The sequence below is a fragment of the Ornithorhynchus anatinus genome, chromosome 14 (genome assembly GCF_004115215.2).
Source record: "Ornithorhynchus anatinus isolate Pmale09 chromosome 14, mOrnAna1.pri.v4, whole genome shotgun sequence".
Classification (NCBI taxonomy): domain Eukaryota; kingdom Metazoa; phylum Chordata; class Mammalia; order Monotremata; family Ornithorhynchidae; genus Ornithorhynchus; species Ornithorhynchus anatinus.
In genome coordinates, this window is record NC_041741.1 from 29,375,176 (window position 1) to 29,387,570 (window position 12,395).

Sequence of the window (12,395 nt, forward strand, 5' to 3'; positions counted from 1 at the left end):
ATTGATAATGTATGGTAATGTTATTGGCCCTCGCTGTAAGAACCAGTGCCAGTAACCTAAAGGGAACTAAGAAAATAGACCGTTTGTTAGAAGAAATGCTTGAACTCCCATTTATTCAGTTCTCATTACCAGTAATACTGTATGAGATTTGTTGTAGGAGGTGGATTTCCTGGGGTAGCATATCTTCAAGATTTATGGAAAAAGTGACACAATGTTAATTGATGTCTTTGAGGTATCTCTATGTAGTGCAGAGCAAATAAGGTTAAAAAAGAACTTCTTTGCTGTCCGTTGTGTACAGTGAAAGCACTGTATTTATTGAGTGTGAGATGAGTTTACATGAGAAACTGGATGTTCAAGAAGACCAGTTGAAGTCTGCGTTTTCATCCTCAGGAACTGCTTTCAGAGACTCTGGTTAAGCCAAGTGAACAGCACTTGGCTTAATGATATATTGATAGTAGGAAATCTCAACAGAAGTACACAAAGATAGACTTGTGTTTGAAAGTTCTTAATTTACCCCTCTTGGCCTTTACCTTTCTACAAGAACTGAAGGAAATCTGGAAGCACTATCAAAATAGGTTGCTTATATTCTTCCTTTACTGCGGATTAATAAATCCCATCTTTGTGTTTTTCATTCCTTTCCTTTTCTTATTAAGCAATCGTTATTTTAGAGTAGTAATTCTTGTGCATTTCTTAGGATTGTCAGGCTCGTATTCCTCTTACTTTTATTTGGTTTGGTTAAAGGTTAAAGGAATATGGACAGCTGGTAGAGAAGACAATTTTAGTAATGCAAAGGTAATAGTTTCTGAATTAGATAAATTTCCCTTTCACAACTTCAAAGAAAAGTAAAATTAGTGATTTGCACTTGGGAAAATCTGGCATGCAAAATTTGTAAAGCGTTTTCAATAAGTCACTTTTACAAGATTAATGCATTTAATTATACTTGTAAGAATCAATGAGGAGATGTTTATAGTTTTATTAACTGAAATGAAATATTCTGAATCAAAGGCAATTTTTGTTCATTTTATGTTGCATTTCTATCTGATTAGTACTGAAAATCATTTTTTTTTTCTGATTCATATTAAACAAAGACTTTTTGGAGTATTCCATTTCTTAAAATTTGAGTAATGTTTAAAGAAAAGGAATTCTTCTGTAAATAGGTAAATAATCCCATTTTGGCATCACAGAACAGTACACTAGTATTGGGTTGTATGCTTTTGAAATTACACTTTCAGAAATTCCTAGCATATGATGTCTTTCATAGTACATCATAGTGTTCATTTTGGAGGTCCACAGTGAATGACAGTGAAGATTTGATTTTGTGGGATAGATTGACCTTTTCCAAGAAATTTCTAATTACGTCTTCCTTCTTTGGAGGATAAGATGAGCATTCTAAAACGTGTTTTTCGCGGTAATCTATTAATCACTAGTTTTTATCGAATTCCTACTGTGTGCAGTGCACAATACTAAGCCCTTAGGAGAGTACAATAAAATTAGTAGACCTCAAAGAGCTTACAATCCAGCAGGAAATTTGAAAACTAAAATCAAAGACAACTAGGGGAAACAAGAGAGTATGAAGATCAATCGATCAATCATTCAGTTGCATTTATTGAGTGTTTACTGGGTGCAGAGCCCTGTACTAAGCACTTGGGAGAGTTCAATGTAACAATATAACAGAGCTGGCAGACATATGAGAAGCAGCATAGTACAGTGGAAAGAGCCCGGGCTTGGGAGCCAGAGGTCATGGGTTCGAATGTCGGCTCAGCCACTTGTCAGCTGTGTGACTGTGGGCAAGTCACTTAACTTCTCTGGGCTTCAGTTACCTCATCTGTAAAATGAGGAATAAGACTGTGAGCCCCATGTGGGACAACCTGATTATCTTGTATCTACCCCAGCACTTAGAGCTTCATCTTCACACAGAAGAATATAATAATAATGTTGGTATTTGTTAAGCGCTTACTATCTGCACATAGTAAGCGCTTAACAAATACCAACATTATTATTATTATATTCCTCTGTGTGAAGATGAAGTACAACAAGTTTAAGGGTTGTGAGTATTTAGGTGTTTAGGTGGTGTGAACGTACTGACTTGGGAGATTAGAAATCAATCAGGGAAAGCCTCCTGGAGGAAGTGTTATTTCAGGAGGGCTTCAAAAATAGGGAGAGAGTAATGGTATGCCAGGGAAGGAGGATGGAGTTTCAAGACAGAGGGAGTGTGTGAGCGGGAGTTCGGCAGTGAGAAAAACTAGAACAGGGAACAAAATATAGGTTGGTTTCTTTGGTTTTGTGACCAGTGTTCTTTGGGGTCAGGAACTCATGCGAATGATACATCATTTTGGCTTGTGATGATCTGTTAATTGGAGAGTGCCTGCCTTAACTTGGTTATTCCTGGTTAGGTAGCAACATTTGGTTCAGGAGGAGAGCGTGGGCATTGAGGGCAGTTTTCCAGATGTTCTCCTTGTGAATTTTGTCCACAGCGGTGGTTGATGGGCAATCTCTGAAAAGCATTTTAGTATTTACAGAATTTGTGGTAGGCCTCATCCCTATATCACCATCAGCTGGAGATGGTAGAATTCAGGACTCCTAGCCTTGAGAGATGTCAGAGGAATGCATTTAGGAACTCTACACAGTTTTACTGAAGAATATCTGTATTCTAAAACAATGATTTAGGCAAATGAAAAATAATGTAAAATAAATTAACCTATTGCTCTAAGTGAAAGGATAAATAATCTCATAAAGTTCCTAATTTAATAAAAGTATACTTCTGTCTTTTGATATTTACTCACCTTATTAGAGCAATTCTTTGTTACATTATATGCTGTTTGATACTTTGTACAAATATTAATATACCTAAGTGAAAAGTCAAAACAAAATTCAGATGTAATACCTTCACTGTATAAAGAACATTAATGTATTCAGAACAGTTTTTGGAAAGACTTGTTCTTATTCTTAGCAAGTGTTGGATTCAAGCTTTCAAACATCATATGCAAAAGGAAGATAGAGTAGAAAATCCTACTAAAAAGCAGTGCCCAGAAACACGAATAGATAATTTTACATTGCTATATTATTATTATTCCTATTACTACTACTGTTACCGCTTAATCAATTTTTATTGATCCATTGCTCAAATTGGACAGGAGTCCAGCAGATCACCAGTCTTTTCTTTTAGAATCGATGAGTGCAAGGGACAATATGCTGGGAAACATAACCTTCATTTTACATTTGTGAATGTAAAACACACATGTGCATCTGTGTTCAAACCGGTTTTTGCCTTAGCATTTATTCATTTGGATGATAAGAAGTGCAGTTATTCGCGGTCCACTAGATGGTGCCCTTAGGACGCTTTATTCTTTTTATTTATTTTTTAATTTTTTTTATTCTACAAGTAGAACTTGATGTGTGCTTTACACTATTGTAGAGATTTTTTGCATTTTAAAAGTTGTAATTCTCCTGGGTCAGGAAGACTACTTCAGGGCTTTGTCAATCAATATCCATTGAGCCCCAATGTGTGATAACAATATTCTATTGGTATTTGTTCAGTGAATGCCTAAAAGGGCCATTTTTGAAATGTCACTGTGCTGTCCTTTTGTTTAGAGAGATTTTAGAGGTAACATTTTTTCAGCAAGCGGTGAATCGTGGTGAAGAGTTGATGCTGTAACAGGTGGTGGGAATTCTGGGTGAGGGTGGAGGTGACATATTATCTCTTCCATATTATCAGAGCCCTAAGAGGAAACAAAGGCCTCTCAATGGTTCTGACAGCAGATACGCTCCTTGCATCTGCCCAGATAGAGAGACCATCAACAGACCAGGGACCTGGTAACTAATAAGCAAATTTGGCTGCCTTGGGAAGCTCACTAAGATCCTGAGATCACTCCACAATAATATGGTGGGATGAAAGTCAGATATTTTCTCATCACCGTCAGATAGAATCTAAGCTATGTGGTAAGTTCCCCCCAACTGAACCTACTCTATTACCATCACACTTGAGATGCCATGAGGGATATGGATGCTGCTGCGGATGGATAACAAATTTCATATCAAATTTGAGATCTAATATTATTTGTTTATTACTTAGTTATTACTAACATTTATTAGAGGCCAAAATTATATACAGCACTGTACTAGGTATGTGGGAGTATAAAAAAATCAAGAACCCCTAGAACACCTTCAAACTCCTAAAGGTCTGGAGTCCAAGACATAGAGCTCAAGGCCAAGCTCCTTACTAATTTGGACAGTTACACGCTTTTCTTTCTGAAACTGTATTAAATTCCACCTACGTACCTCGTAATGTGCTACCCTCTTTCCTGCCTACTCACCTATTGTACTCTCTGCCCCAGTGGGAACGTATGGCAGGAGTGAGAGAATGAGAGTGGAGCTGTGCAAGACCTGAGCTCTGTAATCCCTCCTTTGAGCAGGTTTTTGAACCTGAAGTGTCAGTTCCAATGCCTATCCATTGATCCTGACAGTAAACTCCATAAAGATTAGATTCCAGTTCATGCTATAGTCTAAAGAGTTGTAATGTGTCCAGTCTCATCTACCGCTGGGAGTGTTGGTCATCCCATATGTGCCATATCCAATTCTTTGAACAATTCCATCAGCATCACTTAGGCTAGACTCAACATCAGATAGCAAGATAGGATCACAGGCAAAATCCTAGGAAGTTCTCAGTCTCCAGTATTGAAACTATGCTCATCTCAGTGCAACTCTGCTGAGTGGGACCAGTAAGGAGCAGTGAACTATAGGAGATGCTATGTAAGTGAGTTGATATTGAGAATTAAGGTTGACTGAAGTAATGTTTTATGGAAATAATTACATAAAACCTCAGACAATGCTGCATCTCTGATGAAAACTAGGAATTGATGACCAGGGATATGCTCAAAGCAATGTGTATTGTGAAAAAGCTGTTGCTTCTTTGTGTAGGTACACTCTGACACCTATGACAAAGGTTTACTGTATGAATACATTTGTGCAGCTGGATTGTTAAAATATAACCTAGGGCTGTTTCTGCTATAATAAATCAATCATATTTTTTGAGCATTTACTGTGTGCAGGGTACAATACTAAGCACTTGGGAGAGTGCGACCCAACAGTATGATAGACACATTCCTTGCCTACAACCAGCTTAGTCAAGATATGGGGGATGAACAGGAGATTTTGCTTGGGTTGCTGACTCATTTTTACCTAGAGAATGTGGATCACATTGGTGAAGGATAAACTCAAAGAAGCGGGTAGTCAATAATCAATTAACATATTTTTATTTATTGAGCACTGTTGTGGTCAGAGCATGTTGGAGAGTTCAGAAGATTTAATAGACATGACCTCTGACATCAGAGTTTAGAATCTAGACAGGGAGATAGACACTAAAATAATGTACAGATAGGAGAGAAGTAAATCAAGCAGTCATATTTGAGTTCTTACTTTGTTCAGAGCACTTAAAAGAGTACAGTATAACAAAGTTGGTAGATTTAGTCCCTGTCCACACCAAGCTTATGGTCTAGAGGGGGAAGCATACATTAATATGAATAAATAAATTACAGATATGTACAGAGGTGCTGTGGGGCTGAGTGAGGCACATAAAAAAAGGGAGCAAATCCAAGTGCAAGGGTGACACAGAACAGAGTTGGAGAAGAGAAAATGAGGAGATGGGTCTTCAGTTAGGCTTTGAAGGTGGGCAGATTGATTGCCGGATATGAAGAGGGTGGGTGTTCCAGGCCAGAGGCAGGATGTGGGCAAAAGGCCGGTGGCTTCATGGGTGAGATTGAGGTACGGTGAGTAGGTTGGCAATAGAGGAGCGAAGTGTGCAGTCTGGGTTATAGTTGGGAATTAGGGAGATAAGGTAGGAAGGGGTAAGGTGATTGAATTCTTTAAAGCCTGTGGTAAGGATTTTCTGTTTGGTGTGGAAGTGGATGAACAATCACTGGGAGTCCTTGAGGACTGGGAAAGCATGGACTGAATGGTTTTGTAGAAAAATAATGTGTGCAGCAGAATGAAGTAGAGTTGGGTGAGACAAGAGGTGGGCGGGCCAGCAAGGAGGCAGGTGCAGCGATCAAGGCGGGATAGGATAATTGCCCGGATTAATGTGGTACCACTTTGGATGGAGAGGAATGGGCTGATTTTAGTGATGATGTGAAGGCTGAATTTACGGATTTAGTGTTAGAATTGAATGATGGGTTGATTGAGAAAGATGAGTCAAGTATAAAGCCAAAGTTAGGGGCTTGGGAGATAGGGAGCATGGTGATGCTGTCTACAGGGATGGAAAGTCAAGGGGAGAATGGGATTTGGGTGGAAAAATGAGGAATTCTGTTTTGGATATATTAAGTTTGAGGCACCTAGGCTAGTAATAATAATAATCATATTTAAGTGCTTACTTTGTGCCAAACACTGCATAGAGTCCTGGGATACCTACAAGGTAATCGAGTTGGACAAAGTTAACATCTCACCAGGGATCACAATCTGAATAGGAGAGACAGGCATTTAATCCCCATTTTACAAATAGGAAACTGAGGCACAGATAAATTAAGTCACTTGGTCAAGATGCCACAGCAGGCAATAGCGGGGCTGGGAATAGAACACAGAATATCTGACTCTCAGACCTGTCACCAGGCTACATTTCTTTTCACTCTGTTGACAGTCATTCTTTGTGACTTTGCAACCAGATCACTGTGGTAGGATGTGATTCTACCTCTGTTTTTATCTCCAGGAGTTTTTGACAGATGTGGTCGGACAAGCCAGCCATGAGATAGTGATGCACCAATCTGCAGACAGAGAACTACGTTAGATCGTTTCAATATATAAATTATATCGGCTCTTACTTGAAATTGGAGGTGTTACTGAGAATGTTTTAAGAAATATTTGAACCAAAACATTAAGATAAATCGATCTTTATGAAGTATATAAAATGGAATTGTGATTTTTTTTTTCCTTTCAGGTGGCTTAGAGTCTTTGAAAAATCTTCAGCAACTAAGTGTGGCTCACAATCAGTTAATCAGTTCTAAAGGTCTTGGTGAGGCGCCCACTCTCATGTTCCTGGATTGTTCATATAACCATCTTTCTGAACTCGAAGGCATAGAAAATTGTGGTCTGCTTCAAAGTCTGAAGCTACAAGGAAATAATTTAAGTGAGGTAATAACTTGTAACATTAACAACATCTCAATGATATTTTTCTCTTAGTGCACTGAAAACTAGTTATTTTTTGAATAACTGTATTTTTACAATATTAAAGTGAAATGCTCCTTAATCTATTTACTTTGAACTGATATAGATTTTTAATTTTGAAGCTTTATCAAAAATTTTAAAGTTTTATCCAAATGATACTGCTTCTACAAATTAGAGTTGCTATTTCATATACATGTAACTTTGTATATACATGTAACTTTGTCTATACATATATTTGACATCCTTCATACTCAGGTAAAATACAACTAATCTGACTTTCTAAATTGCATATCTGTAGCTGGGAGGAAAAAATGATTTCTTAGCAAATGAAGATTAACCACCAGAACTGATTAATTTTAAAGAGGAGGGTCAGAAAAAATATGAAGAACAGTCTGATGTTTGCATAAATTTAGTAAATATGGAATCCTGTTTCTGTTTTGCTAAACCTGGGTGATGGCAAATCCATTTTCTGAGCAAAAATAATGAAGATCAGTAAACTTATGTGTAGGTGCCACGCTTGGAGAATCAAGTTCTGCTAAGAGAATTATACTTGGATGACAACAATATTTCAACAGTGGAAAATCTTTCTTCATACTGGCTACCCTTACTACAGATCTTTACTGTCTCTCAAAACAGGTAAAAATATCCTTGAGCAATTAATTAAAACCAAGCTAACTATAACCTAGTGGACAGAAATGAAAAACAGATTTCTAAGGATGGATGTATTCTCTGCAATTGCTCTTCAGCACTATTTTAAAAAAGCACTCTAGGTAAAATGAGAAAAACAATTTCAGCTACTAAATGAAAAATAAAAGCAAGGTCATTGACACAACATGATAATAGAAACTAAGATGTTAGTGAGACACTTCCACCAAGACATCATTTTCTAAAATCTCTGAGCTGTATCTTAAATCATATCTTTAAGAAAAATGGATACCTTAGAAAATATCCCACCATACTTCAGACTTTCTCATTCACTCAAGTGGTATTTATTAAGTTCCAGAAGAACACTTTTTAAGTTGCTCTCAACTTGCGTTTCTTATTGTAAAGTTAAGATTGATTTAAATTTGATTTCCCAAAGGATATTAACATAGAAAAGGAAAAACACTTTTACATTGACTGGAAATAGGTACCTGTCCTGGAACATCAGCTTTATCCTGCTGAACATCTGGATCTATGTAGAAAGACATAGCCTGAAACTCAAACAGGAGTAAAATAGTCATGCTTCTTTTCTACTCTTCCTGTGGACATGGAACATGTCTATCAACTTTGTTGTATTTTACTCTACCAAGAGCTTAGTAAAGTGCTCTGAACATAGTAGGTGCTCAATAAATACCACTGATTGATTAGATAGATACTGCACCAGGGCCCATCCTTTATTTTTCTGGCTTATTTGCTCATCACAGGAACAGTACTAAAACTGCTTTAGCCAAAAACTAACTTGGCCAAAAGCTTCTCTGAAAAGGATAGCACAAGGCAGAAAAACCTGAACACTTCCCATTCATGTAACGTCTCCTTGGCAGCAATGTCTAAATTCCTTTCAGTTCCCCCACCAATTTGTGGCTCTTCATGGGAACATACCCCCAAAATTTAACTTCCACTAGCTGTATACCTATTAAAGTGATTTTCTTTACATGAAAAAACCAACACATTCTTTTGTAAGGCAGACATATTTACGAATGGATTTTGTCATAGCATTAATGTGATACAACACAGTGTATTTGAAATATTTGAATGGGATGAAGTCCATGAAATAATTATAATAATAATAGTATTTGTTAAGTGCTTACTGTGTGCCAGGCCCTGTATTAAGCCCTGGGATGGATACAAGCACAATGGGTTGGAATGGGATGGAATTGGGATGGAAACATTCACGGAGCACTTCACAGTAGATGGCGAACATGTAACAGAGGTGCAAGGGGAGTTTGGGGAGGAACGTTTGGGGATGTGTCTCTGTCTCTTCCTCTCATTTCCCTCCCCGCTCCCCCGCTCTCTTTTGTTCTATCTCCCTCTCTTTCTTTCACTTTTCCTTCTTCCTTCCCCCTCACTATTTCTCCTTTCACTCCTCTCTCCTTCCTTCTCTACCTTCCTTCTCTCTGCCCCCTTTTCTTTCTTTCCTTCTCTCCTTCTTTCCCCTTTTTTCCCTTCTCTCCTCTCTCTCTTTAAAAATTATCACTCCTTTCATTTATTCATTCAATCATATTTATTGAGCCCTTACTGTGTGCAGAGCTCTGTACTAAGCGCTTGGAAAGTACAATTCGAATCTTGCATTACTATTTCAGGAGATTAGCACGTCAAACAACTTTCAGACTCAATTACTGATTTTCCTAACATTTATTTATTTGGTCAATAAGTTCAACTAGATTTTGAGGTTATTGATAAGGGGATAAAACTTTAAGTAATGTTGATGATTGAGTTGCTTATTTTGATAACATGTTAATGGGTTAACATCTACAATCTACAATTCTATTGAATTGTCCTATTTCAAAGGCCCCAATGCTTCTCTTTGACCTATAAATCATATCGTACCTTGACCAAGTTTTCATTGCAGATCCCAGCTCTGCCACTTGTCAGCTGTGTGACTATGGGCAAGTCACTTAACTTCTCTGTGCCTCAGTTACCTCATCTGTAAAATGGGGATTCAAACTGTGATCCCCATGTGGGACAACCTAATCACCCTGTATCTCCCCCAGCGCTTAGAACAGTGCTCTGCACATAGTAAGTGCTTAACAAATACCAACATTATTATTATTATCTCTCCATTATTGCAAATAATGTAAAAGTTAAATCCCTTCATAATAGAATGCTTCATTTAAATATTTAGTATTTTGATCAAATAATTTCCTAAAAGCAAGAGGACTGTTTCCTTACCATCAATGTCTTTGCTCACATAAGGAGGTGTAATATTTATTATGATAATTCCATGTTTTGAATTTCTTTTAGTGACTACAGCTTGTATTTATAATGAACCTTTCCCTGAGGTTCAAAATACTTTGTCGCATTTAAAACTTCAAATATTCATGTGTGGTAGATTGGAAACAGATATAATTGGTTAAATCTTATGTAGAAATTAACAAACTAAATAATTTAGGTAATTTGCTCAAGATCATGTAGTATCACTCAAGATGTTATAGTATGTAGTATGCAGTGAGCATCTTTTCCATTTCAGCACTGTACCAACTTGAAAATGTTGCTGTATGGATTGTGGAAATTTTAAGATGATTTTTCAATATTGCATGTATAAACTGATAGATGAGTCCCATTGAGTGATAAATAAGTAGACTTTCAAATTTAGGGATGTATTTCCAATTTTCAGTGACTCTTTTGATATTTTATTATCAAAGAGGACACAATCTGGTCTGCTTTTTCATATTTAAGTAAATGTATACAAATTATAATAGGTTATATAGAGTCTGAAATATTTGTTTCATCTTTACTGATGTTTTGAGTTTTCACTGTAACATTTGACTCCTTTTCAAGTTTCATCTGTTTCCTAATTGGAAGGCTCGCTTTGGCTTCATAAGTCTTTCTACCCCTGTGAAACTCTAAATAGGAGCAGAAAGTGGAAGCTTTTACCCACTGACTGCTTTTTGTACATATCTTTGGCTGTTTTGTCGTCTTTGAAATTTATATCTTTTTTATGCCCAGGGCTAGTATGACAAGGTCAAGTAGTATTAGGTTTTCACTAATGTCCTTTGTCTTTCTGGTTTGAATTTTCCTAGAAAAAATTAACACAGAATGTCAGTAAAAGTAAAAGGAAAACTATAGAAAGATTTAAAACCATCCTACTTATATGGTTCCAAGTAACAAAATACTGGAAATGTGAACTGTCATAAAGACACAAGGATAACCGGTTTGAGTCAAATACCACAGAGGTGAAAGTAGCAAACTTACTCTGAAGTTAAAAAGTTATTTGGCTGGTGAGGCAGTTAACTTTAAATCTTATCCTAGTTTTTTCTGAGCTTTAATTTTATGACATGGATCAGTGCTTTGGAGCTTACAACCTATGTCAAGTCTTTTCTTTTCATGTCTCCTCTGTGACACCAAATCACAATTGACTTTAAAATGGGGCAGAGAAATTGTATTCAGTGATATTGACCAGGGATTGGAGAAACTACGAGGAAGCTTGTAAATACATAGTTCAAATGACAGCTACCTATGTCAGGGAAAATGGCAGCATGTAAAAATATATAAATATATAATCTTTCTAAGTATTTTTTCTCTTGCCTTACCTCATGTTTTCTTATCATTAACTTACATGCATATTCTGCTGTTCATGTTCTGTTGCCATGAGCCTCATTCATCACAAAACCTTTTTTATAGTTTTCAAATTTGAGGTAGTCAATATCAAAACACTTTTTGTATATAAAAAATTTGAATTATGCTTAGGTTTTCTCTTTGAAGGATATACAGTATGGAGAAGGGTGCAAAAGTAAAAACTGCTACAATTTACTTCCCGTTATGCATCTTGCAAATTTGCTCTTACCAATCTTGAGTGACAGCCCTCTGACAGACAGGTGGTCAGGCCTATGAAAATCTATAGGTGAAATGTAAATTATGTTCTTGATTGAGACAGATGCAGTTAGGAAGATGAAAGATAACCAGATTAAAATGCTAAATTCATAGATGTTTTTACTGCCCCCGAAAGTACCTCACTAAGGGTCTAAACACTAGGATAATTGTTAAGGAATTGCTATTCTCACGTTCTGACTGAATAATTAAACTGTTTTGGAAGCAACACACATTCAGAATTACTTCCTCCCAACCCTGGTATCAGAATATTTTCATCTGAGTGTCTTTCTGGGTGTGAAGAGCAGGAAGGTTCATGGAGGTATTCAGGTCAGCACAAGGATGAGTATTGGCAAAAACACATACGGGCTTCTGGTGATAAAACTATTCTGCAGGCTTTGGACATTGAAATTTGCAGAAATTGGAAAGAGAGAAAAAATACAAGAGGCAGGAGAGAATGTTGGTAAAAGCAGGAAAAGTGAATGGAAAATGGTGTAAGCAACAGGAAAAGAACTGAGACAACAAGAAATTAGAATTTTAGGCAATGGCTGAAGTTACTTTTAAAATTGAACAGCTTTTGGATTAAGGATTAGAATGGTCTGGGAAGGGAGGCTTAACTCACTTTACTTAGTTTGAAAAAATGAGGATGGATAATAGAGAAATTGTTCTTTGACACAATCGGGCATATGCATTTATATATTTTCTTCTGCAGAAGTACCACTGTGTATTCTTGA

At 36.8% G+C, this 12,395-nt stretch overlaps 1 protein-coding gene across 7 annotated transcripts in view; it reads left to right on the forward strand.

Moving 5' to 3' along the window:
- Positions 1-12,395, forward strand: part of LRRIQ1 (leucine rich repeats and IQ motif containing 1) — a 165,697-nt gene that overhangs the window by 23,070 nt on the left and 130,232 nt on the right. For all 7 annotated transcript variants that reach the window (XR_003764483.2, XM_029079406.2, XM_029079407.2 and 4 more), the window contains 2 exons: positions 6,926-7,119; positions 7,661-7,788. Coding sequence is in view for 6 of the 7 variants with exons in the window: in XM_029079406.2 (XP_028935239.1) it covers positions 6,926-7,119; positions 7,661-7,788 (322 nt within the window). In the remaining variant the exon portion in view is untranslated. The remainder of the gene's footprint in view (positions 1-6,925; positions 7,120-7,660; positions 7,789-12,395) is intronic.